Source organism: Emydura macquarii, unplaced genomic scaffold (genome assembly GCF_026122565.2).
Source record: "Emydura macquarii macquarii isolate MOO-44397 ecotype Brisbane River unplaced genomic scaffold, CSIRO-AGI_Emac_v2 contig_3472, whole genome shotgun sequence".
NCBI lineage: Eukaryota > Metazoa > Chordata > Testudines > Chelidae > Emydura > Emydura macquarii.
Genome location: NW_027133609.1, coordinates 564786 through 590964, shown reverse-complemented (window position 1 = coordinate 590964; position 26179 = coordinate 564786). Strand labels below are relative to the sequence as shown.

General features: G+C 53.7%; 2 protein-coding genes across 3 annotated transcripts in view; one reads left to right on the top strand and one right to left on the bottom strand.

The window, feature by feature from the left end:
* The window catches only part of NCKAP1L (NCK associated protein 1 like), a 55171-nt gene extending 54512 nt beyond the window's left edge, over positions 1 to 659 (bottom strand). Inside the window, exon 1 of the mRNA XM_067535038.1 lies at positions 499 to 659. Within this exon, the coding sequence (XP_067391139.1) occupies positions 499 to 600 (102 nt within the window). The 5' untranslated portion in view covers positions 601 to 659. The remainder of the gene's footprint in view (positions 1 to 498) is intronic.
* A 6016-nt stretch (positions 660 to 6675) lies between these two features.
* Positions 6676 to 24745, top strand: LOC137144626 (gametocyte-specific factor 1-like). Of its 2 annotated transcripts, none has more exons than XM_067535045.1 (7): positions 6676 to 6809; positions 10847 to 10944; positions 15161 to 15287; positions 16888 to 16977; positions 20342 to 20417; positions 23614 to 23708; positions 24587 to 24745. In XM_067535045.1, the coding sequence occupies exons 2-7, from the start codon at positions 10852 to 10854 to the stop codon at positions 24595 to 24597; spliced, it is 492 nt and encodes a 163-aa protein (XP_067391146.1). In that variant the 5' UTR covers positions 6676 to 6809; positions 10847 to 10851; the 3' UTR covers positions 24598 to 24745. The 2 variants fall into 2 exon arrangements, with proteins under 2 accessions (XP_067391146.1, XP_067391147.1); XM_067535046.1 differs by lacking the exon at positions 6676 to 6809 and adding an exon at positions 6817 to 6945.
* The last annotated feature ends 1434 nt before the right edge of the window (positions 24746 to 26179 follow it).

The window sequence follows — 26179 nt, the reverse complement described above, 5'->3', positions numbered from 1 at the left end:
GAGCCTGGCCTGCGTCCTGGGCCCGGCTGTGCACTGGGCGTGGCTCGCAGAGCCAGCAGCTCTCAGGAGATTTGAAGCCAAGGGGAGCAGCCAATCTGTTGAGATTTCCACCAGCGGGGGCCAGAAACTCAGGGAGCAACTCAGTGGGTTTGAGCCCAAACCCTTGTCCTGCATCAGCCTTGAATCCTCAGCCGAACCCTAGGCTGGATTCCCATCCAAAAACCCCCTCCCTCCCCAGGCACCACAGGAATTAATGCTCCCAGCTCCCAGGAAGGAGCCGTCAGCGCCATGGGACAGGGAAAGAAACCAACTTCCCTGAAGTCCAAGAACAAGTCTGGCTGTCCTGACCCCCTCTCCCTTCTCTAACTGCTAGACACCACTCTCCTTCTGTCCTGGCTCCCAGCCCCATGCTCTAACCACTGAAGAGTCATCCTTTCCCTAGCAAGCCAAAGCCTGGTGCAAACCCAGTCCCCCACGGGTTGGGTCGGCCACACCCACCTTCTTGATGTTGTATATGCGGATGAGGACGCCTTTCCCCCTGTCATTGAGGATCGTCAGCTTCTCGGCGAACTTGTGCTGGTAGACGGAGGGCAGAGACATCTTCCCCGGAGAGATCTAGCCCCTGCACCCCACCAATAATCTGCTGGAGGGAGGGGAAAAGCCAGGCCTCCCAACGGCAAAACACCCAACAGGAACCAAGCCACCAAAATGGCACATCCGCGCTGGGGGGGGGCGGGATGGGGCTGCTGCGTTGCTGTCGCTCCTCCAATTGGTGCTTCTTCTTTGACTGGGGGGGGGGGGGGAAGCAATCCCACCCTCCGATTGGTCCAGGCGCTCCGAGCCACCACAGAGCCGAGTGTCACTCCACGCTGACACCTCCCCAAGCGCCGCCAGCAGCTTCCCCTTTTGGGCCGTGGCTTCCTGTGCGGTGCTGAGCTCAGGGGCAGGGACTCAGCAGGGCCCCAGAGCTCTGCGGCAACTCCCGGCACCCGGCTGGAGAAACCGTCTGTTCTGCTCTTGCCAAGCCCCGGCTGTTTGCCGCCCACTGGACATTCGCCACCAGTCCTTGGCCGAGCAGGGCCTGAGACAGACCCACGGCCGCAAGGCTGGCTCCCCGATGCCCCCTGCCATTCACACCAGTCCAAACCTAGTGAAAACACCAACACCCTGATCTGGCCAGGCAGGACGCCCATTGGGCATGAGCCTGGCCCTGGATGATGGTCTGAAGTACAAGGCCGCGGAGAACCAAAGCCATGAGCAGCTGAGACAGGACTCGATTCATAATGAACCGAAGGAGGGTTATGTAACCAATGCAAATCAACCCTGGTTTAAGGAAAACAGATCCTGTCAACCTCACTTGATATCTTTTTTTGACGAGATGACAGTTTGGTTGATAGTGCTGAGGTAATGGACTTAGACTTCTGTAAGCCATTTGATTGGGTGCCCCTCAGCATTCGGGTCAAAAAGTAGAACACTACAGGAATAACACGGCACACATTCAATGGACTGAACCTGGCTAGCTGATAGGTCTCGAAATGGGGAATTTTCATTGAGCAGGTGTGTTTCTAGTGGAGTCCTGCAGGGATCAGTTCTTGGCCCTAGGCTATTTAACATCTTTATGAAGGACCTGGAAGCACACATAAAAATCTTCACTGATAAAGTTCGCAGATGACACAAAAATTAGGGCATGGTAAATAACGAAGAGGACAGATCACTGACACAGCGTGATCTCGATCTCTTGGTAAACGGCGCAAGCAAACAATATACATTTTAACATGGCTAAATGTAAATCTGAGAGCAAAGAATGCAGGCCAGACTTACATGATGGGGGACTCTAAGCAGGGACTCTGAAAAGGATTTGGGATCATGGTGGATAATCAGCTGAACATGAGCTCCCAGTGAGAGGCTGTGACCAAAAGGGTTAATGAGATCCCAGGGTGCATACACGGGGAATCTCATGTAGGAAGAGAGAGGTTATTTTACCTCTGTTTTTGTCTCTGTATGACCGCTGCTGAAATACCATGCCAAGTGCAGGTGGCCACAATTCAAAAAGGATGTTGATAAATTGGAGGGTTCAGAGAAGAGCCATAAGAATGATTAAAAGATTAGAAAACCTGCCTCACAGTTACAGACTCCAGGAGCTCAGTCTATTTAGTTTAATAAAGAGAAGGTTATGGGGTGACGTGATTATAAGTATCTACATAGGAAACAAATATTTGACAGTGGTCTCGTCAATCTAGCAGAGAACAGTATAACATGATCCAATGGCTGGAAGTTGAAGCTAGACCAATCGAGACTGTAAATAAGGTGTACATTTTTAACGGTGAGAGTAATCAATCACTGGATCTCTTGACCATTTTTAAATCCAGATTGGTTGTTTTTCTGGTCGATTTGCTGCAGGAATCCTGTGCAATGCAGGCGGTCAGACTAGCTAGATTATCACAATGGTCCTTTCTGGCCTTAGAATCTAAGAGTTCGAAACCCAAATTCAGATCCAGCTGTTGCCCCCTGTCTTCTAATGGGCCAAGCCAAACCCCAGGTCCAAATACCCCAGGGCTTGGGGTGCTGGGAATTTGGATCCAAAGCGGGCAGCATGAGCCCAGTTTGAGCCACTTCACTTCTTGACCCACTAGAGGAACGTAAGATAGAACATAGAGGTGTCAGATCCAGCCTGGCCTGTGCTGTGCTAAGATCCTGCCAGAACCCTGAACCAATAGGCCATGCCTAGGCCAGATTGGCACGGACAACCCTGCTTGTGGCCATTCTGTGAGGGTCTCTGGCCTGTATGATGCAGGCGGGCAGATTGGATGATGTGAGCAGCCTTGACATCTCTGCGCTCTGGGAGCAGGAGTGGAGCTGCTGGGGCGGTTCGAGCAGTCACTACAATCACTGCCTCTATGGGTACTGTCCTCCATGGGGACATCAGTTCAAGGCTCTCCTGCTAGTGGCTTTTAGAAACCTCCCCGCACTATTTGCAAGACTAGAGCTCTTACCTCAGGGAGCGTCTTTTGCCGAGTGTGTGAGAGAACACGCATGTGCACGCAGCCAGCGTTGAGCAAGTAACTCATTTTTTCAGTGGCCAAACCAGAAAATTGGGGGGGTGGGGAAATCGAGTCATCTCAAAACAAAACAACTTTTCCTGTTTTTCTCAAAACTGAATGAAATGTTTCGACATTTTCCATTATTTTTCCCCACCAAACTATTTGTGAATCCAGGTGAATTTGCCAAATAGTTTCAGTGCCCCCCCCCCCCCATACCCCTCTCCCAATGCTTTTTTCAGCTTTTTTACTATTTGAGACAAAATATTTGCCCAGCTCAATGTGCAGAGCCGAGCACAGCGTGGCCTCAGGACAAAACAAATGATACAGCACCAGGCACCCTGCTCTTCTACTGATGCGACCCCAGGGCAGCTCCAAGCTAGAGAGTAGTGTGCTCTGTGGAGCTGAGGCAGCTGTTTCAGTGGCCCATTTTCCTCAAACATGCGCAAGCTGAGCTCCCCCAGCCAATAACAGACCCAAATGCCGCACGCACGCCAGCTCTGCCATGCAGCACTAAAGGCGAACTCGCAAGGAGCCGCTCTGCATCAGGAAAACTGCACAGCTTGTAGTTGAAGCCTCCCACTCCCTTCTCCCATGCTTTGATGAGCAATGAAATAGTTAACAGGGCTGACATTTAAAGTCCCAGCATTGGCATCGGGTGAACCCACAATAAGAGGACGGAGCAGTTCAGCCCTCTCCCAGCTATGGCTTCAGGCTCCGGAGATTCAGAGGCCCTGTCAGGACAGCCCCCGCCCCAGTCAGAGCCATTGTCTCAGGCAGCCTGGCCCACACTGCTGCATCTCTTGGGTCACGTTTTGCCGTTTGCAAGCGTGACAGCCAGAGTCCTGGCTTAAAAAGCTGATTTGTGGGGAACAATTGCGATGCCTCCCTGGGCCCTCCCTTGCCCCCAGCAGGGGGTGCACTCGCCCTTCGGGAAACACCGGCATAAGCAATCTGGAGCCCTTCCGAATGAAGGATGCTGGACAAGGCAAGGGTCCAGCCACACTACGGACACCATGGAGGCAGGATGTTTCCAGCCTGTGGCGTGGCTGGGAGAGCTGCCCGTGGGCAGGCTAACGAGGGAACGCCTCCCACGCACCACGCTTCCAAGGGAACTGAACGGCCTAGTGGAGGGCTGTGGCCTCTTGTGCATGTTCTCAGCCCCAGCTCACTGGCTCCAGAGCGCCCGCTCTGCCATAAACGGCCTGAGGACGAGGCCCTGTCATAGTGTGGGCAGCCCCACAGCCACGGAAAGTCACTGCCCTGAGCTGGGGGGAAGGCGAGGGGCAGTCTAATTCCTAGTGGCCCTGTTGCAGATCTACGGGGTCTGGTCTGTAACCAGTCCCCTGGGAGTGACCCCGGTGGTGTGCCGGGGCCCAAGGAGCCACACAGTTCCACAGGGGCAGGCCCACAACTCTGGAACTCCATCCCTGCCTCTCTCCATGGCTCCCTGCAGAGAGCCCTGAGAGCGGGAGGCTTGTATCGTCCCCTCTCCCCAGGGCACAGTGCCCTCAGGGAGCATCCGCAATGATCCCAGCACCCTTCCAAACCCAGCAGGGTGTTTTAGTCAACTGAAACCCAACACGGTCAGCAGAGAGAAACAGCGTCCGTCTGGCCGAGCCAGAGCACTCCCCCAGCCAGGCATTCAGGCTGCCATTTCTGGCTCTGGCTCACTCTGTTCGACCCAGTGAGAGCAGGCAGCCTCTTCAAAGCCAGCTCTGGTCCCCTTCCTCCCACCTCTCAGTCCTTTGTCCTCGGGCAGAGTTCACGTGCCCGCCTGCCAGCGCGTCCTGCTCTTTAGTGTCCTTGTTCACTCCTCGGGGCTTCCATTGTCTTCTCACATTCCTTATTGATATGCTCCATCCTCACCATTCCTGAAGGACCCTTGTTAACTCACAGATTGGGATCTGCTATTAGTGTGCTCAGGAATTGACACGACTCTCGTTGGATAATGACAGAAAGGCTTTAATTACTATACTTATAAACATATAAAATGAGCCTCCAAACCAAAAGTCCAGTATATTTTAGCTGCAAAAGCAATTATCCTCACCAATGCAGGCAAGAGGCCGCGATGGTTTCTTAGCAGCTTCCCCCGAGAGCCTGGATCCGTGGTCTAACAAGGCAGCTGGGCAAGATGGTAGTTCTTGTCAGTTTCTTGTCAAGAATGATTCTTCTTCTCTTGAAGCTTGCCTGCTTGCTTATTTCCATTGCTTCTCTTTTTTATTCTTAAATCCAATGTTTTTCAAAGCATTTTGGTAATTTACATGAGTAACCACAGGAATTCCAGAAAACAATACAAGAGGGAGAGACCCACGTGCTTTAATTAGTGAAAAGATGCTAGCCGCCTAGATTTGTTCTTTAGTTTCAGTGTTCCACCCTTCAAACAAAGGGGTATTGGGGTTGTTGTGATTAAATTGAGCAATACCTGGGATGGTATCCAGGCATTAGCTTTGATCATAAGGTATTTTGAGAGGTTTGGAGCCCTGGAGGTCTAGCATACCCTGCATTTAACACATTTCTGTTTACTGAATAGATGAGTTACTCCCAGAGGATAAATTCATTAGGGAAAATGATCCAGACAGAGACGCAATTAATAAACAGTTATCCTAATGAAATACCAGACATACTTTGAGAATAGAAAGACAGCATGGGTGTGTTGCAATGAGAAACAATCCCCCCTTTTCAAAAGGGACTCCAGCCACCATTTCACATACTCTGCAATATGCACTTATTAATTTGGTAGTTTAATTTTATAAGTAGGCCCAACTTAGCTGAAATTCCACGGTCTATACCCTTCCCATCCCACCCTGACAGCAATTTAATCCTTTGCAACGCAAAGTACAGAGGGAAACTGCAGCAGACACAGGAGTCATGAAAATATTACAGAGCGTCCCCACTTTGCCACAGGCCCTACCTGGCCTCCTGGCTGGCAGTGCCAGGAAAGGGGTCCGGACCAAACTCAGCTGGAGGGGGGCAGAGCAAGAATTTGCCATTTGCGTCAGTGTTGGGGGATAAGGAGATGAACACGCCTCCAGCGCTGACTCCATGGCACCTCGCACCATCAACCCCACCGCACACGGTGGCTCCCTGGCCAGTTGAGCACCTAGGGCCCCAACTGAGATTAAGGACTTGTCGTGCCAGGCGCTGCACAGACACAGAGCGAGAGTGAGTCCCTGCCCTGGGGGTTCACAGTCTGGACAGGACAGACACAGGGTGGGAGGGGAAAAGAGGGGAAGCCACTTGCCAAAATCACACAGTAGGTGAGGGAATTGAAGCCAGGTCTGGGAATTCCCAAGCCAGTGCTGTCCCCACTGGGCAGCACTTCCTGCCGGACACATGCAATTTGAGTTTTGCTGTACCCAAGGCACGAGGATCAACTGGCATTCCCTTGCCCAGCTCCCAGCATGGCACTCACCAGGATGCTCTAGGGAAAGCACCAGCTCCTGTGTGCCCAGCACCACCGGGGTCTCCCCTCCGTGCACTGACCCAGCCCAGCCTCAGCTGGCATTACCACACCCTGGGTTGTTCACAGGTGTGATGTCACCAAGCTTGTTGAAAGCTCCTTTGCTATTGGCCAGGCCCCCAGTGGCACCTGCCCCCAGTTCCAGAACTTAAACCATGCAGCTGTTTGGCCTCCATTCCCAGGAAGGGCAGGGACCCAGCCAGTCTGAGCTACGTGTGGGGCCTATAAACCAGCCATAGCCACTGCTGGGAGAGTTTGTTTTCATACCTGAGACTAGATTGAAGGGAGGATTTTATCTGAAAGCTAAGGTAGGAATTTGTCCTCACCTGTACCAATCAGGTCAGGTGCTGTTTAAAAGGGGCGAAGCTCACACCCCCCTCCCAGGCTGGTTAAGAAGCAGCGTGATTGGCAGCCTGTAACTGCAGGAAGGGCTTTCTGCCAGTGGTGAGTCTGGACAAGGCTCTGTGGGAAGGGCTCAGTCATGGTGGAGTAAGATCTGGGTTTGGTGCTTAAAATTAGCCTGAAAGACACTTAAAGAGACGGTGTCTGGGGTTGCTCCGTCTGTGATGGGTCTAGCCCCAGTGCTGGCTTCTTTTTACTCAGGGAGCTAGCCTAGGGGCCAGAAGGGGAAGTAGCTGTGGGGGAAACCTCCTGCAAAAACTGGAGGTGGGAACTGGAAAAACATACAGGCAAGCCAGGGGTGTGAAATGCATGGCACTGTCTGCGCTGCAGCCTGAGGTGAGATCAGGGGAAGGGGGTAGGGAGATAACAAAGACTCTCTCAAAAAATTCAGTGGGAGGGTTTTTAGCCACCCATAGCCTGTTGAAGCTGTGGGACAGTAACACCTCGCTTGGCTACTGAGCCAAAACTCTCCAGATCTCCCAGTGCTTGGCAAAGGAGCCCTGCAATGCGATCCTGGTTTGAGGGAGGTAATGCTGCAGCGCGTGTGCTGGGCTCCTTCGCTTTCTGCGCCCAGGGCTGGGTTAACCTTTGGTGGGCCTGGCACCAAACATATTTGTGGGCCGCACTGGGGCATGGTGTGGTGGGGGGTTGGTCCCTGGAGTGAGGGGCTGGCTGGGGGCAATGGGGTGTTGGGTGGGTGGCCCTGCTCAGCCCAGTGGGAGGATGATGTTTACAAACCAGCAGCCACCAGATGCACATTGGCCTGGCCCTATGCTGCCTGCGTGCTCCTTCCTCTGGCGGGTGGGCCTGTGCTATGCCATCTCCCCCCTCCCCCCCAATCTGCCCAGTGCATCCCCCCACCAGCTACCACCTACCACATCCCCACAGTCCCCCTAGAGACCCGCTCCCCTGTGCTCTGCCCCCTGGCCACACTCACTGGCCCTGCTGGGAAGTGGCCACGTCTGTTGGGCTGGGGCTGGTCCTGGGGCTGGGATGGCTTTGGCCCTTTGGGACCTACTTGTCTGGTGGGGGCCAGCCTAGCCCCTCCCCTCATGCTGCTCCCCCACCCTCCCCAACCCACTGGCCGAGACTGGCCTGGCCTCTGCACAGGTTCCAGGCAGCTCAGCCCAGGGAGGTGGGTGGGGTCCTGCAGGTGGCAGGCAGCCAAGACTCTTGGAGCCCTAGTGGGCGTGGTGCATTGTAAGCCTGATACAGGGCCAGCACGAGACCTGGCTCATACAGGAAGGCCCCGGGAACCTGCTCTGCCCGGCCTGCCCCCTCATGCCATCGCTGGCAGCAGTGTCCGAAGTGGCCGTGAAATGCCACTCGCCCAGGATAGCGACCTGTGCTGGCTTTCGCTGGTCTGAAATGACTGCAGGAGTCCCAGGACAGGCCTAGCCTACCGTGTGCAGCTTTGTTATTGCTGGTGCTACTTTAATGGCCATGTCCAGAGGCCAATCTATTGCTAGAGCCTTGTCTGGGGGAGGAAATGCCCCTCTTCCCCGTCCCTCCCTCCGTTAGCTCTGTGGACAGTGCTGGACTGGGATGCAGCAGACCTGGGCTCCATTCCTAGCTCTACTTTTGGCCTGCTGGGTGACCGTCAGCAATTCACTTCCACTCCCTGTGCCTCCGTTTTCCCCATCTGTGAAAGGCTGCAGAGCGCCCTGGAAGAGCGGGGGGGGAGGAGGGGGAGTTGACTGGCTTAGCTACAGTGTGATAACGTGATGCTGCCAGTCAATGTCCCTGTGTAGCCAAGCACTGCTGCTCGCATGGAGCAGAATTCTCCCTCTGCTTTGCGCACACATCAGGGCTGAGCCCGTTGTGTGTCTCTGAAGGATGCTTGAATCCTGGCGGTGCAGAGAGCAGCACTTAGCACTCAGTGAACACGCTCCACATGCAGACAGAGGCTTGCTCGCTGCAGGAAACAGGTGGCCACACAACTCTGGGGCTGGAGGGAGGTGGCTTTTCTACAGTGACAGGAGCCCTTCTCACTGGGTCTAAGCTGTGAAGTTGCGCCAGCAGAATTACTGGAGCTGACTAGTCTTGGCCAGCTCCTGCCCCGTCCCCAGGGAGGGCGACCCGATGTCCTGATTTCATAGGGACATTCCTGATTTTGGGGGCTCTATTACCCCCACCCCAGCCTGATTTTTTTTTTCCACGCACTCCATCTGGCCAGCCTCGCCCCATGGAGGCTAGCAGTGCTGCAAACTCTGGCTCCTTCATTTACTTCAGTTCTGCCCTTGCTGCACGGGAACGGTGGCCTCTCGCTGGCGCTGAGTGGGGAGTTTTGGGTGTCCTTTCTCGGGGACCATGAGAAATCAGGGCCCTGCTAGGGTGGCCAGATAACAAGTGTGACAAATTGGGATGGGGGGAGGGGGGTAATAGGCGCCTATAGAAGAAAAAGCCTCAAATATCAGGACTCTCCCTATAAAATTGGGACGTCTGGTCACCCTCTTTGAGACTGACAGTCCCCATGGCCAATGGGGAGAGGCCAATGCTCCAGGTCTGCCCCATGAGCTGGCAGGCCAATGAGGAAGGCGGGGGCAGGGGGTGTCCCGCCTCTGTGTGAGCTGGAGCTGCCTGACCTGAGCCAGCTGGGTCCAGGGCCAAGCTAAGGGGAGAGTAGCAGCAGCAGCAGCTGGAGCAGGGAGCCGGGTCGCCTGCTGTGCCGCAGGTAACATGGGTGCTGGGTGCGGTGAGCAGCTGGCAGAGCGAGGGGGACCCTGGGCAGGACCCAGTACAGAGCCCTCACGGGACAGGTCCTGCAGCCTGCATTTGGAGAGGGGTCATGACCCAGACAGGGGGAGCCGACACTGGGGTGAAGGGCCCTGCAACCCGGGGCGACCGGCGCGTGGCCAGTGCCAGAGCAGGTGTCACCGCAGTGCGGCCAGGGCCTGGGACGTGTGAGGAACGGGCTGTGCGGTTCCCTTGCGTCCTGGAGATGCCGTGTGGGGTGCACCTGGGCGAGGTCCTTGTTCCCTTTCGTCTTCCCCACCTTTGCCTTCTTTTTCTTACAGTCTATCAAACAGCAAGAAACCCTGTTTGGTTTGAAGTTAACGTCGTGCTCCCCAGACCAGACACATGGCTGGGGCAGAGAGAGCACCCGGGGTGGGTCTGACGTGACCACGGTGCAACTGGGGGTCGAGCCCCCAGGAATCCTGAGTCCAGCCTTGTCGGGGGTCTGAGGACTCTGCTGCAGGGCAAGCAGCAAGGGGGTCCTCTGGGTCAGGCAGGCAGCTGGGTAAAGGGTGTGGGAGCAAAGGCCCGGATCCTTCTGCAAGCCGATTCCACTGGGGTAATGCAGAAGCCAGGAAAGTTCCCCACAGTCCCCCCCACTGCAAACATGCTCCTTAAAGTCTCCGTTCGCATCACTGTGACTCTTTAAAGTCCCTTGTCTGAGTGCTTGGAAGAGGCAGTTCCAGGTGTGATCTCGCTGCACTGTCCCTCAAGATCCCAATCCCAACCCCGTTAAAGACCCACGTCTCCCCTACAGTTTTCCTCAAGTGTGAGTGTCCTTCCCTCCGATCTGTCACTGGAGCCTGGCCTGGTGCCAGGAAAGCTTGCGCTGCACAATGGGCACTACTTCCACCCCGATACCGCTCCCATGTCTAGCTGCTGGGCTGACTGCTCCCTGGGCGCCAACCTGCCGCCTCCTGTGCCAGCTCAACCGCAGGAGCTTTCTGCTCAGCATAGCTCTGCCTGCCCTGGGTCATCGCTTGTACCCTCTGGCCAAATCCCGAGCACAGGGAACAGAGAAACGACCAGCCTGCGCTCCACACACACTGCTGGGGTTCCCCCTGGCGCTCTGCTGGGATCAGCTGTGCCAGGCAGGGGGGACCTGGGCAGCTGCAAGCATCACACTCACCCCCTGGTAGCCAATACCCTGGGAAGCTTGCCCCTCCCCCGGCCTCACAAATTGTATCTTGTGCCTTCTCTTGTGCAGACGTGATGGATCCCGAGCGGCTCATCCAGTGCCCCTATGACAAAAACCACCAGATCCGGGCCTGCCGGTTTCCCTACCACCTGGTCAAATGCAGAGAGGTAAGAGCAAACTACTCAGTGGGGCAGAGTCTGAAGTGCCCAGAGAGAAGATGGCCCCATGTCTCTGGTGCCTGCAAGCTACTCTCCTCTGCCCCAGTGTAGCTCCCAGGCTGTGCCTTGCATTACTGGGCGGGCGGGGCGGGGCGGGGGGGGGGGGGTGTATGACTCTGATACTTGCAGCGGTTACTCTTAGCCCCACCAGATCAGGGTGTTCTCACAGTCCTGGCCTAGCAGATTGAAACCAGCGTTTCAAGGCAGCCTCTCAACCATGTGCTTCCTCCTGCTTTAGGGTAGAGCATATCTGTATTCCCCATCTTTATTGTGTCTATGTGCAGCGCCTAGCACGACAGCACATGGAGGGTTCTGTGCCAAGTGGGAATCTTAACAGCATTAGTCAGAGATCCAGTTAAATGCAGGATGATTTCAGGATACTGAGCACAAGTGTGGAGTAGGGCTTGGATGCAGTTAATGGCTCAGATCAAGGAGCAATGGTCTCAAGTTGCAGTGGGGGAGGTCTAAATTGGATATTAGGAAACCCTTTTTCACCAGGAGGGTGATGAAGCACTGCAATGGGTTACCTAGGGAGGTGGTGGAATCTCCATCCTTAAAGGTTTTTAAGGCCCAGTTTGACAAAGCCCTGGCTGGGATCATTTAATTGGGGCTGGCCCTGCTTTGAGCAGGGGGTTGGACTAGGTACCTCCTAAGGTCGCTTCCAACCCTCATCTTTTATGAAGTCTACACTATTAAGTTGACCTAAGTTATGTCGACGTACAGTCACCGCAGTAATTAAACTGCGTGTGCATGTCCCTGCTACGTTCCTTGTGTCGGCCGCACGCATCCTCACCAGGAGTGCTTGCACCGATTGAACTGTTAGAAGCTGTCCCACAATGCCCACACTGAAAGGCAGCAACTATCGATGTAAGTAACCGTGTCTACACCGACACTGCATTGACATAGGCACTACGCCTCTTGTGGCGTTGGAGTTATGTCAGTGTAGGGGCAAATTACATCGGTGTGAGCTGCATTTTACTGTAGACACTTACAGAGTTAGTTTGATGTAAGCTGCCTTCTGTTGGACTAATTCTGTACTGAGACCAGGACTCGGATCTAGCCATTAGCGACTTATCTTTTGAGGATGGGAGAAATCCTAGAGGAGTGGAAAAGGGGCAAATCTAGAACCTACCTCTAAAAAGGGGAATAAGGACAGCTTAACTTCAGTACTCAGAAAGACAATGGAGCAAATACTCAAGTTGTAAGCACGTGAAGATAAGGTGATTAAGTAACAGTCAAGATGGTTTTGTCAAGAACAAATTCTATCAAATCAACCTAATGGCCTTTGACAGGGTAACAAGTCTTGTGGCTAGAGGAGAAGCAGTGGATGGCTTTTCATGCTGTCTGACATGACCTGCTCATAAGCAAACTAGGGAAATATTGCCTAGAGACAAACCTCCTATGAGATGGGTGCACAACTGGTGGGAAAACCGTACTCAAAATAATTCTGTATGGTTCACAGCAAAACTGGAAGGGCATATTGAGTGGGGCCCTGCAGAGATCTGTCCTGGGACTAATTCTATTCAGTATCTTCATAAATGTTTTGTCTAATGACCTAGTGTGCACTTATAAAGTTCCCAGATGATACCAGGCTGGGAAGGGGTGCACGTGCTTTGGAGGACAGGATTCGAATTCAAAATGATCTTGGCAAACTGGAGAAATAATCTGAAATAAATAGAATGAAATTCAATAAGGACAAGTGCAAAGTACTACACTTAGGAAGGAATATTGAATTATGCAAATACAAAATGGGAAATGACTGCCTAGGAAGGAGAACTGCAGGAAAGGATCTGGAGCTTATTGTGGATCACAGACTAAATGAGTCAACAGCGTAAGGCCTTTGCCAAAAAAAGCAAACATCATTCTGAGATGTAGTCGCAGGAGAGTGGTAAGCAAGACATGAGAAGTAATTCTTCCCCTGTACTCAGCACTGATAAGGCCTTGGCCGGAATACTGTGTCCAGTTCTGGGCCCCACACATCAGGAAAGATGTGGACAAATTGGAGACAGTCCAGAGGAGAGCAACAAAAGTGATTTAAGGTCTAGAAAACATGGCCTACAAGGAAAAACTGAAAAAATTGGGTTTGTTTAGTCTGGAGAAGGGGGGGGGCAGGGGATAAGCCTTCAAGTCAGTAAAAGATTGTTCTAGAGTGGTGAACTGTGCTCATTGTCCAGTGAAGGCAGGATAAGAAGTAATGGGCTTGTATTTAGGTTAAACATCAGGAAAAACTTCCTAGCTGAAAGGGTAGCTAAGCTCTGGAACAAGTTATCTAGGGAGACTCAAACTTGTAAGAACAGGTTGGGTAAACCCCTGGCATGGGCTAGAGAACACTTCGGGCATGTCTACACTAATCTAAGTTGACCTAGGTTAGGTTGATTTACAGCCACCGCAGTGTCATGTCCACAGTATCCTCCCCGGGAGCGCTTCCACCGACTGAAGAGGGGTGGCGTGAGGGGCTGAGAACCTGGGCACTCAGCTCCATGCAGCTCCTTGCTGGGAGCCCAGCTGCCCCCTGGCTTCTCACCTCCCTGCTCCCAGCTGGGGGTGGGGCAGGGAAGCCACCTGACAGCCGGTCAGGTGCTGTGCTCCTGGCGGGGAACCAAGAGCCCCAAGGGCAGCTGGGCTCTGAGCTGGGAGTACTGGTGCAGCTGGGTTCCCTGCAGGGGGCTGGAACCCCAGGCTGCTGCATGGCTCCCTGTGGGGAACCTGGGTGGCAGGGAGTGGAGACCCAGTGGCCCACCTAAGCAATGCAGCATCTACACGGACGTGAGCCCTGCGCTTCTCGTGGAGGCGGAGTTATGATGTTGGTGTAGTGGGGTACTTACGGCGGTGGGAGCAAGGCTGCAGCATGTTAGTTGGGTTGACAGGTCGACATAAGGCATGTTATAACTTCCAGAGGGGGAGCTGGGTTAGTCTGTATACAGCAAAAACCACGAGAGTCCTGGAGCACCTTAAAGACTAGCAAGTTTCTGTGGGCATCAGCATTCATGGGCTGCAACCCACTTCGTCAGATGCCTCTTATAACTGTGTAGTGTAGACCAGTCTCTGGCCTGGAGAGAGTCCGAGAGCTTTGCACGAGTGAGTCCAGGCCCAGTAACCTGGGCAGGGCTCTGAGCTGGGTTGTTCACCTGGCCTGGGCCAGCACAAGTGCTGATCACCTGAGTTACATCTTCCTGCAGAGTTAACCCTTGGAGACAGCCACGCTCCGAAAGCTCCTGAACTTCAGGGCAGCTTGGATCCAGGCCTGCCCTGTTGTCACTGAGGGGCCCTGGTGGCTCAGCGAGGTTACACTGATCTGATGTCCCTTTAGGATGCTCTAGCTACACAACGGGGCCTGAAGTGAGTGGAAATGGCCCCCTGGGACAACACCTTGCAGAGGGGCCTCCCTGGGTTGGGGGCAGGCTCCAAGCTAGCCCTGCTCCAGCCCCAATGTAAGGGACAGGTTGTGGCTGCACTGGGTGTAGCTGGAGTATCTGTGCTGTAGCTATGCTCTGCTGTCCAGAGGCCATGGGAAATAGAGCCGCATACATCAGAGCTGCCCAAAGGTCGCTCTGACTTGCAGGAGCTGCTCTTCCTTAGAGTCTGGTGGGAGCTAAAGTAGCGTGAAGAGAATCCCCCTGTTGCCGCAAAGACTGGGATGGAGCAGCTGAGAATCAATTCAGCACTGCTGCAGATGCTCCAAGCTCTCCTGCTCCCAGCATGCACAGGGCTGGTCTATGCAGCAGCTGGGGTGAGCGTCCCAGCCCAGGCAGACAGATTTGCACCAGTCCAGCTCGAGCTTGTGCACGAATATCGCAGTGTGGACTTTCAAGCCCATGTGACTCCGTAGGTTCGAGAGCTGCAGTCCAAGCTGTAACGTCCACACTGCTGTCTTTAGCACGCTACATCCAGCGCCACTAGTGCAAGTCTGTCTGTCTGTCTGTCTGTCTGTACAGGCTGGAGGCTTGCTCGCAGCAGCAGTGTGCAGACGGACTGAGTGGCGCACTCTCATTAAGCGCTCAGCAAATCAACGCTTTGTTTGCCAGTCTTCTGGCTCCGACGCATCCCTAGAGATACACTCAGCAGCCTCCCCTCCAAGCATCAGTGGAAGTGCTGGGCCGGGCCCACGGGTGGCTGTACCTCCCTCCTGTCCCTGCGGGGTGGCATCTTGTGGCTTCTCTTCCAGAATAATGAGAAAATAGCCAAGGAGCTGGCCACCTGCCCCTACAACGCTCGCCACAAAGTCTCCAAGCAAGAGCTCCAGCTGCACATCTCCACCTGCACAGACAACTCGGGGCCGGAGCTGTTCAGTGGTAAGCTGGGGCGAGGAGGGCGCAGCACACCTGTTTAATACATGCCTGCTCCTGCTGACCAACCTGACCTGCCCCAGCCTAGGGAGACTGTAAGGGAGCTTGTGCTGGGGCATTTTGCTATGGAGCCCAGTGCAAGCCTCAAACAATCTGCAGCCCATGTGATGGATGAGAGTTGCACCCAGCGACTGTAGGTGCACTTGCTCTGAGCAAGAATGAGTGCTTTGCCCAGCACTTCACCCTGTCCCATCAGTGCTGGTAGAAGCAGCAGGTGCTGGCTTAGCTGCCCTGGTATAAATTGTGAATGTGCCGAGTTTGCTGCAGTGGCTGAAATCCCAGCATAGAGCAGGCTGGGCTTGTGCTTCTCTTCCTTCCTTCGGGAAGGCACTGACAGACAGACTCTTCAGGAGGTGGGTAGAAATCTTTTTCCCACCCCAATCCCACAACCAGCTGTTCATCTCCTGCGGGCCAGAGAAGCATCCTCGTGGCAAGCCTAGGGAAGCACTCGGTGCCTGGCACAGCATGGGACAGGTCACCTGGCATCCCAGCGCTCCCCTAACATTTCACTGCAGGAGGGGTCCTGCACCTCTGCACCCAGGGAGCTATGGGCCAGCATTTCTGAAGGGCCCAATACCCTAAGCCTGGCCCTGCTGAATGGCTAGCTAGGTGCTGAGGAGAGCTGCTGGGGAACTTCGATGAAGCATTTTTGTCCGGAGATGCTGAGCTCCATGAACGCTTGTGGGACCGGGTTCTTTGGGCTTCAACACACATCTCGACTTGGAAAATCTTGGTCCCCTTTTTTAACTCTTGAAACAAAATACTATTTTCTGGTTCAAAATGCCCATTTGAAACTAATCCTAGTTAAACAAAAAATGGTCAAAATAAAAAACTTGAACCAAATTTGGGGTGGGGGGGGGGGGGGGTTTAGCTGATAAAAACAAAAACCCCACCAAGTTTGTGGGATGGATTTTACTTTTTGTCCTGATTTGGGACATGACAATCCCCTTTTCTTGGGCAGGAATTGGCTTTTCTGTCCCAGCTGTGATGCAGAGGTTGTGAGCCTGGTCCCATGGCTGGGCCTGTAATGAGAACTCTGGAGATCAGCGTGTGCGCTGGGCCCTGTGGGGCCAATGGCATCAGCGCGCTCTGAGCCCCGTTTGTAGCCAGGGAACCACACTGGCCCCTCATGCAGTGTCAGGGTGATGTGGAGGATTCTCTGGTATTGCCAGCTTAGGCTGTAGGAGCTGATTCCCCCAGTGGCAGGGGCAGCTGCTTGTCAGCTTGTGTGTAAAAAGGCTTCTCCACTCCGTGTGGCAGGAGTTTGGGGCAGAGGGGCTTGCGCCCTGGGCACAGCTGGTTGGAGTGAGCTGGGGCCAGTGCAGGAGAGCAGAGGCCCTGGACACAAGCCAATCTGACCTGAGCCTGGCTCCAAGAATCTACCCACCAGGGAGCATCTCCAGTTAAATGTGACCTGTGACCTCCTCTAAAGCTGGGCCTTTGGCTTAGAGAACTGAGCCATGCTCCATGTAAATGACCCTGCTTCACTCCTGGACTTACTTCTTCTCTTCCTTCCAAGTCCTGTAACCATCTCCTCTGCTTGCAGTGACATCGATGCCCTTTGGTCCCAAGAAGGAACAGAAGGAGACCCCAAGATCCTGGCAGTGTCCCCCCTGCCAGGAGGACTGGGAGGCAGGTGAGTGTCAGTGAAGTCTGGTGCCATTGACATGTGGTTCCTTTGCGTGTGCAGGACTTGACAGAGGTACGGTTACACTACAACAAGCGCTATAGCGTAGAGACACTTGCTGCAGCAGTGGAAGGGATTTTTCTCACTCTCAAGTCGCCCCTCAAGGAGGCAGCTAGGTTACTGGAAGAATTCCTCCATTGACCTAGAGGTGTCTATACCAGGGCTTAGGTTGGCTTAACTACGTCTCTCGGGGAATGAATTTTTCACACTCCTAAGTGACTTAGCTCAACCTACATTTTATGTGCAGACCAGGCTTGGAGCATGAAACCGCACACCATGCCGCCTTTAGCTGTATCACTCACGACCATGCCAGGTGTAAACAAGGCAACTGACTGGCATAGCTATTCTGCAATACTGGGGAACCACTGCTGAACAGATTGAGTCCCGAATAAGGGATTTTGATTCCGGAGTAATTAGCATGCTTCAAAATCAGAGTAATCCTGGAATAACATAAGTGTTCTGAAATAGCCCCCACGCATTCTCATTTGGGCAGTTTCCCCGAATAGCTACTCTGCAACTGCCCTGTGTAGACAAAACCCCACCGCTGTCTATCCAGCTTTGCTTTAATAGGATTAAAGATTTGGTGTTTGATTGTGGTGGTTTGGGTATCACTCAACCAGTTCAGCACATGCTGAAGTACAGCTGCTCTGTCTTGACCAGAGTTTAATAAACTACGCTAGATAATGCAATACCTGCTGCCTTTACATCCTAAGCCAGGTAGACCAGGACCAAAGCAAGCTGTCGCTGACGAGGCTGTCTGTCTGTCTCTACTTGGGGGAATTCTGGGGGGCACTGGCTGGCAAGCAACCCCCTGGCCTTTGTCCCCTCTGAGCTCCCACAGCTTCAGTGTTAGAATTTGACATCAAGGCTCTGGGGCTGTATGTTTAATGAACATGGTGGCACTCTGTTACCAGCTGCCGAGGTCTCTCCTCACGCCAGGGCTCCTACGCTCCTGCCTGGCGCTGGCTCATCCAGAGCAGTGGGAATCTCTCTGTCCCTAGCATGGACAAGGCTGGGTCCCCTGCTGCTAAAAAGCAAGCACTGGGCGGCTCTCGTAGGGCAGGATTCAACCCTCCGGCTGGCTCCCTCTTGCTCATCTCCTGACTGAGTTTCAGCTCAATACAAGGTGGAGCAGGTTTTTAGCGTAAGGAGTTAATGCATTTGAAGGGACCATTCGAGGTGAAGTGATCTGTTAACACCCCCCTCCCTCCCCCCCAGTCACGGGGGTGGGGTTGTTAGTGGATTATAGGCTATTGCAATTAAACAAATCCAGTGTGTCTACTCAGTTCATAATTTTTAGGGCTGGGCTACGCTAGAGTTTTGTCAACAAGTCAGCTTTTGTCAACAAAGTAGTGATGGTGTACACACTGCATTCTCCCTCCGCCCAAGGAAACTGCCCTGTGTTTTCGACAAAACAAAACCACTTCGACAGGTGCAGCACTTTTGTCAGCATAGTTAGGGTGACACACTGTCCATGTAGACACTGCATCCCCTCACGTCGGTGGTGGGTCTGTCAAGTCTGGGCGGCTGGACCCCAGATCCCAGCTGCGCAACGTGGGCAGGGGCGGGAGGCAGCTTCCCCCTGGGAATGAAGGAATGGGGATGGGAGAAGCTTGGGGCTGGCTCCTGGCAAGGGCGAGATGAATTAAGCTTGTTTTGCAAGTGAGCTGCTTGCTTCCCACGAGGGTTGTGCGGTGTGGGCTTGTGCATGGCTTCTGGCAGCTGCCTTTTTTGGGGGCCGGTTGCTTCTGGGCACTTTCAGCGTGGCGCCACCAGAACCGGAAATGCCAAATCTGCCACTATGTTCCGGATCCCAAATGGGGCTAGTTTGGGTCACGTTTCTGCTTTTTTCTGACATCACTTCCACTTTTTTCCTATGGGAGGCGGCAACTTCCAAGGAGGGTCTTGTGCTCAGCCCCACGGTAATTGGTGTGGTGGCTGTAAGTTGGCATAGGTGATGTTGACTTGTTTGTTTAGTGTAGACAAGGCCTTAGTGGCTAGCAAAGTTAGCAATTTAAGGTCCCAGGGTTGTCTGAAAGTGGTTGAGAAGGTTTCCTCTGAGGATGAAGACTGATGGGTCAGATATAGTGATCGTTTTGTGAGCAGTGTTTGCCCACAGGTGATGGTGTGTTTGTCTCATCGTTTTCCTGTGTGATTGGTTGTCTGGTTTCACCCGTGGTGTTGCCATTTAATGCACTGGCTGAGGTAGAGCCCATGTTGTGATAGGCATGTGTAGGACCCATGGATTTGAAAGGGGTGTTGACCATTGCAGCAGTGGAGCTGTGTCTGCAGGTTTTGCAACTGTTTGGGCAGGGTCTGGTGCTGCTTTGAGCTGGTGTCCTGGTCTGTGGGGAGCTTGCTGCTTATGATCTTGGAAAGGTTGGAGTTGTGTGAAGGTCAGAAGAAGATCAGGAAAGATTTTCCAGGGTGGGGCTCCCCTCTGGTATGCTTTGTAGTTGTTTAATACCTCGGATCTGTCCCAGCTGCCCTCCTCCCTTCCTTCCCCCTATGACTGGCCTGCTAACACCCTCCACTTCACCTGGAATGGTCCCTTAGCATAAGTAGTTCCCTCTTTCATCTTGTATTTTGCTGTGATGTTCTTCTGAGAGCCTTTCCCAGCCCTGAAGAAGAGCTCCGTGTGGCTAGTGGAAAGCTTGTCTTTCTCATCAGTCAGTTGGTCCAATAAAAGATCTGCCCTGCCCTGTCTCTGTCGTATCCTGGGATCGACATGGCCGCACCAATGCTGCAAACATCTCCTGAGTTTTCAGCCTTGTGGTCAGGAAAAGTCTCTTGCAGCCCAGTCACTTGCAGACTTAACTGTTGTGCCGGTATAAAACCTCTCTAGCCTGTTACTGAGGGCCTGAGCGTGTAGCCAGTCAGGGTGTTGGCAATGCTCCCAAACCACTTCCAACAGACCTGCTAGCGCCCCCAGCTCACTAGGGCAGCAAGATCAGGGCTAGCACAGGGGTTCATGAGAATGACCATGCTGGCTCAGACCAGTGGTCCATCCAGCCCAGTGTCCTGTCTTCTGTCAATTGCTTCAGAGGGAATGAACCGAACAGGGCAATTATCAAGTGATCCACTCCCAGCTTCTAGCGGGTAGAGGCTTAGGACCCCCAGAGCATGGAGTTGCATCTTCCTTCTGAAACACTTACTTGGAACAGATCCGGTTCGGTTCTCCTAAGTGGGCTGGAGAGGGAGCAGGGCCAGTGGCCTCCTGCTGATGAGATCTGGGGGTGCAGAGTGTCTTGGTGTGTGAAACCTGCCCAGCAGCAATTCGCTGTGCCCTCACGCTAAACTTTCTCCTCTTCAGATGCACAGGAGTGCGCTGCCGCTTCTCCTTTTGTTCTTGGCTCCAATGCAAATTACACCTTAAGTGCAAGTCAGAGGTAAGACCTAACTCCTCCTCCTCTCACTTTCTAGCAGCCACTTCCCCCCTTTTGGGAAAAGAGTGCCACAGACCTGGCCACATCCCCCCCAGTGTGAATGGCCCAGCTCTACTGGCATCAGAAGAGCTGTGGCGCTGGCAGTACTGCTAACTCCTGTCACTTTATTGCAAGTCTCATGATACTTAGTGGCTTTTTCTTAAAGCCCCAGCAGCTGGGAATGGGAAGCTGAGATTGCTTTAAAACAAGTGTCCAGCCCTCATGGTTGAGAGGAAAGGTTGAAAACCTAGAACGTGAGAATAAAGGCTCAGTAACTAGCAGGCAAAAAGAACCGAAACTCGTAAGATTGCCGGGTGTTTTGAGGCCTGTCTTGTAGGTTTGTTGGTATTTAACGCTTGGGACTGGCGACAACAGCTCTGTGCACACCGGCAATGGTCAGACTCTTGGATGCTGCTGTTCTAGTTGGGCAGGCAGAAATCTAATGAAACTCGGCTAGAAACACCTCTGCGATAGCCAACGCTGCTGTGGGTCTGCTTCTGCTCGTGTTACACCCATCCAGTCCACTGCCCTTCGTCAGGCTGTGCGGGTGTAACTGAGGGCAGAACTGGGCCAGTACATGGACTCTGCTGTGTCTGAATGGAGCCACCAAGGGTACCCGTTGGAGGCTCCTGTCCAAATTCGCATGGGTGGGAAAGAACTGATGTGTCCAGGACTCGGCTCATATGGGTCACATTGCTGTCATAGGGCAGCTGGCCCCAGAGGGCTCAGCCCCACCTGTAACATGTTTTCTCCAAGTGGGGCAAGCGAGGGTCATGTGACCCGTCAATCTGGGATCAATAAGGAAGAGTCCTAGGGAAACTGAACTGCAGACAACAAGCGGACTCCTGCAAGGGCCAGGACTCGGGCAGGTAGGAATGGGAGCAGGTGCCAGGCAGAAAGGATGAAGATACAAACCTTGAAAAGATGTGAACTCTTGATTGGGACTTGGAGGCCTCTACTTTGGAGCTGTTCATGAGTCAGCCTCAGTAAGGGTGTCACAGGCTACGAGAGCCTCTGTGAAAGCACTGAGGAGCCCTGAGGACGGGGAAACTGAGGCAGGCCCTGCCACAATCGGGTGCTGTGGAGGCAGCAGTTTTGTTAAAGAAGTACTCTGCTCTGTTCCTGTGTTACCCCGTGTGTGGGAGGGAGGAAGCCCGACCCAGGTTCTATTCCTTGGGGTCTATCAGGATCCAAAATGCCTGATGTAAGTGCCAGAGTCTATTAAATTCCATGGACCTCGTGTATGAGCAAGGAGTAGCTCCCACTGTAACGGAGCATAACCAATGTATGGCTCCCTGGCCCTGAACCCTGCCCGTGAATTAGGGCGTGTCTTCCCCTAGAATGCTACAGCTGCAGCGCGTCAGTGAAGATGCTGCTATGCAGATGGGAGGATGTCGCGAGTCCATCTCACCGAGAGGCAGTAGCTGTGTTGGTGGGAGAAGCTCCCCGAACCTGGGGGTTAGGTCGGGATAGCTGCATTGCTCAGGGGTGTGGATTGTTTCTGTCCCTGAGTGATGTCCTTCCACTGACCAAGCCGTAGTGTGGACCTGGCCTTGGCTGCTGCAATGTGGCAAGCTATCAAGCTCTTGACGCCTTGCCGTGCAGGGACTCCAGAGTCCAATGCCCTTGTGGCTCTGCATGGAAGCCACACTAGCTTTGGGGGACAAACTGAGCCCCAGAGATGTGGGGGGCTCTCACTGGGAGTGAAGTGTCCCAGTAGGGGAGCATAGACTGAGGTCCAGTCCAGATTGGAGATGCAGGAGCTGCCAGCTGTTGGCCGCTTCCCCCTGAATCCCTTGCTGTGTGAGTAGAACGTGTCCCGCTCCAGTAAAATACATTGTGGAAGGGCAATGATCCTGCGCCCGCTTAACCATGTGGCTTGGATCCCACGGCAGCTGGAAATATGACTTACACCAGCTAGAATGAATGTCCGAAGCAGGGTCTGAGTGGTGGTAGCACCTGGGGACCTCCGATGGGGAGCAGGAGCCCACTGTGCTAGGTGCTGGGCAAACAAGCCAAGACTGTCCATGCCCCAGAGAGCTCATGATCCAGATACTATAGGCACGTTCTCCACAAACCCTCCTGGCCAGGAGTAAAATCCGTGCAGGTGCCTGAACAGCTGCTGTGTGCCAAGGTGGAAGGGAGCCATCGTTCACCTGGGTTGAAGGTCAAAGCTTGCGTGTCGGCCGCACTGTGAAGGCACATGGTGGCCACAACCAAGGCATTGCCCCTGCCCTGGGGATGAGGCTTATCTATTGCCGGGGTACCAGGGAAACAATCCAGTGCAAGCTGCCATAGAACAGCATGGAGAGATGCTGCTGAGACTCCCTAAGGCAGTGGCAGACCGAACGGGGGGCCAGGAGGGGGCCAGGCCCTCAGGCGCTGGCCTGGAGGGGAGGGGGGCACCAGCCAGGCCCTTCACAACACCCAGGGGGCTCTGAGGGGTGGCTGGATGGAGCCCGGGGTGGGTGGGGAGTTATGGGTGACCAGGAGGAGGAACTTCCCCACTCCCCTGGCCAGGGGGTGAGGCCACCCCACCTCGTAGAGGGAGCCGGTACCAGATCTGATTGGGCAGCGAGGCTGGAGTGGGAGAGGCCTGCATGTGGGTAACGGGGGGTGGGGAGGGCAGCAGAGCCTGGCCAGAGCTGGGGGAGCCACTGCCATAAGTGCCAGAAAGTCCCTGGGGCGCAGGAGGAGAAAAGCAATGTGTTCTTCCCCCGCACCTTCCCTCCTTCCCCCTGGGCAGGTACAGACCCCTGGGGCACCTGGGGGGTGGTGCCATCTCGTGGGAGCCAGGGACCCCTCCTGCCCCTGGGTGGGGGAGGGGGTGTGAGGCTCTGGAGACCCACAGTATGCTACTGGCAGAAGGGGGAACCTTCAGGAACCCGTAGGTGGCAGATCCCAGGGAGTGCCAGGTGCACCTGTTCAGAGCTGGCTTTGGGGCCGGGGAACCTGGGCTAAGGTGGGGACATGCAGCCAGCTGAAGAGACGTGTTCAGCAGGAGGGTGCATATGGAGGCAGGATCCCATGATGCCGGCAGGGAGCTGTGCGCTAAACCCAGCTTGCACAGGGACTGTCTGGCAGCATGGCCCATGTCAGGCGAACTCCTCATCCTGGCGTATCTGTGCTAACTCCTGTCTGTTTCCATCTCATTGTTCAGTCTTGGGAAGACAGGCCGGGGTGGAAACCAGCCAGTGCAGGATGTGCGCAACTCAGCAGCAGCGTGGGCTCAGAAGGGTCACAACTGGAGAACTGGTACGAGGCAGGTGCCTGGGAGTGGGACTAAACTGCTGAAACTGTCTGGGGGTGGGGAAGGATCATGACCAGCTTCTGAAACCTCAAGTTATCACAAGAGCCCATGTGTCCCAGCTATACTGGGCCAGCCCTGGGTCTTACTAGAATACCCACGTGTCTCAGGGCATCTCTGGGACACTTGCTGCCCAGTCTCTGAAGGGAAGAAACCTTATTTCTTGTGACTGAGGCATAATGCTTTCATGAGCAGAATGTGTCCCATAGCTGGGAACCAGCGATCTAGTGGAACAAGGGGTCAGTGGAATTAAGATGGCAGACAAGGGTGGATTCCAGCAAAGCTGTTCCCTGCCCAAAGTGAATGTCACGGAGCTAGCGTCACTTCCTGATAACTTGGTGTCCTGGAGGACTTCCCTCCATTGCTAGAAACAGGTTGATGTTGCTTTCGAGTCAGAAGGTCTCCATGGCTGTATCGTGCACACCGAGATAGGGCCCTCTCTAAGTATCGTGTGACCCTAAAGCCTGGTCTGCGCACAGATCTTGTACAGGTGCAACTAGTTGAGTGAGGGGTGTGACTTGTTAATGTAGTCACCAGTAAAACCCTGAGTGTGGATGTAGTTCTCCTAGCGCTCCTGTACCAGTAGAACTGCATCAAACACTCGCTGTATCACTTGAGCCACTAGCTAGATCAGTACAGTTCAGCCCTTCTGTGTGACACACACCAAATGTCTTCTTCTGACTCTGGAAAACATGGTCATTTTCTGTAATCTTGACACAACTCAGTCATGGCCTCTGACTCAACGGCATTACAGCAGGACCTGCTGTTAGTACCTCCCCCTGCCTGTATTTTGTCATAACTCCTGAATTCCTGACTCTCTCTACAGGCTCTTGGTGAGGCTCTGGCTATGGGAAGGAGCAGTCTGGAGAAGAGTTGAAGCTTTTAAACGTAGCCAATATTTTTAAACCTTGTCTAAAACTGGTATTAGGAATCCACAAGTTCTCACAGTGTGCAGTCTTAGAAATAAAACCTCAGTTTAATTAAATAGTGTCTATTGTATTCTCTGCTCCCAGAGGAGACCATGTTGATGGCCTAACAGATGCACCAATGCTACTGTCACATTCTAAAAAGTGCATTTCCATCTATTCCTCCTTCCCAATGGAGATGGCTTGGATGGAATGAATCCTTCATTGCCTCTTATGAGCTACTGGCCTCTTACGGCCTGACCTGCATATCACAGGCCAGGAATTTCACCCAGTTACCCCCATATTAAGCCTAGTAACCTGTTTGACTAAAGAAAGCATCTTCCCAAAGGCCTCCAGCCTAGATTGGAAGACACCAAGAGAAGGAGGGTCCGTCCCCTTCCCTTGAGAGTTTATTCCAAGGGCTATTCCTCAGCACTGTGAGAAATGTGCCTTATTTCTAATTGGAATGAGTCTGTCTGTCTGTCTGTCTGTCTGCTTTCACCTCCAGCTACTGCTGCTTGTTAGACCTTTACCTTTCTCCACTAGACTAAAGGGCCCTTTTAGAACCCAGTATTTCTCCCCAGCAAGCTAGTCCAACACCTGTGAACAGCCTGAGCTCCTTGGGTCTCACCGCAAGGCAGCTTCTCCAGCCCTTGAACCATTTCTGTGGCTCTTCTGCACCCTCCCTTATTTTTCAACACTTCTCTTTATTTAAAAAATAAAACACCAGCTGGCAGAAGTGGACGCAATATACTAGTAGCGGTCGCACGAAGACCGTTTAAAGAGGTAACATCATCTCACGACTCCCTGCTAAACAGCCAAGGATTATATTAGCCTCACTGCCCTGGCGTCCCACTGGGAGTTCATGATCTGCAGCTTGTCCAATCTGACCTCTAAAGCCTTTCCAGCCAGCGCTGTCCATGCTCCAGTACCTCATTCAGCAGCTCTGGCTGGCGTTCCTTGTTGTGTGCGTGTGGCTGCAGTAAAACCCGTTTGGTGGAAGGGGCCCAGCTTAGCTTGTATTTTCAGTCTTCCCATGCCCTCGACCTGTGACTTGCAACCCTTCGTTTGGAAGCCAGTTGTAGCTCTGCTGAGACTCTCACTTTTGAATGGTCGTGTCCAAACTGTGCTGAGGCCTCTTGCAGGTAGTGTCCTTGGGCCTCCTTCCCCTCCAACGAGAGACAGTGGGTCTGTTACCAGTCCAAGGTGTGTTTGGCACAGGTGACCTATGTTAAAGGGTGGCAGCTTCCTAGCTGCTGTGGGCAGAGTTCACTGTGAACAGCAGGTGATTGGTGGATGATCCTACGTCTTCTCCCATGAGCTCTGGCCTCCTCTCATCCCCCTCTACTCTAGCAACTCCCTGAAACCCCCCTTATGCCAGGGGCTGTGTGTACTTCCCTGCCAGAGTCCCCCATTTACCCCTCATGCTAGCGTCCTTAATTCTACCCCTATGGCAGGGGTCCTGGGTGCACACTCCTTCCCCCTCCCACAGCACGGTTAGACGTGACTGTAAT

Excerpts from the sequence above, each read along its gene's own strand:
- LOC137144626 (XM_067535045.1), top strand. The coding sequence starts at position 10,852 with ATGGATCCCGAGCGGCTCATCCAGTGCCCCTATGACAAAAACCACCAG. Across the intron at positions 16,978-20,341 it reads CCAGGAGGACTGGGAGGCAG|ATGCACAGGAGTGCGCTGCC; the intron begins GTGAGTGTCAGT and ends TCTCCTCTTCAG. Across the intron at positions 20,418-23,613 it reads ACCTTAAGTGCAAGTCAGAG|TCTTGGGAAGACAGGCCGGG; the intron begins GTAAGACCTAAC and ends CTCATTGTTCAG.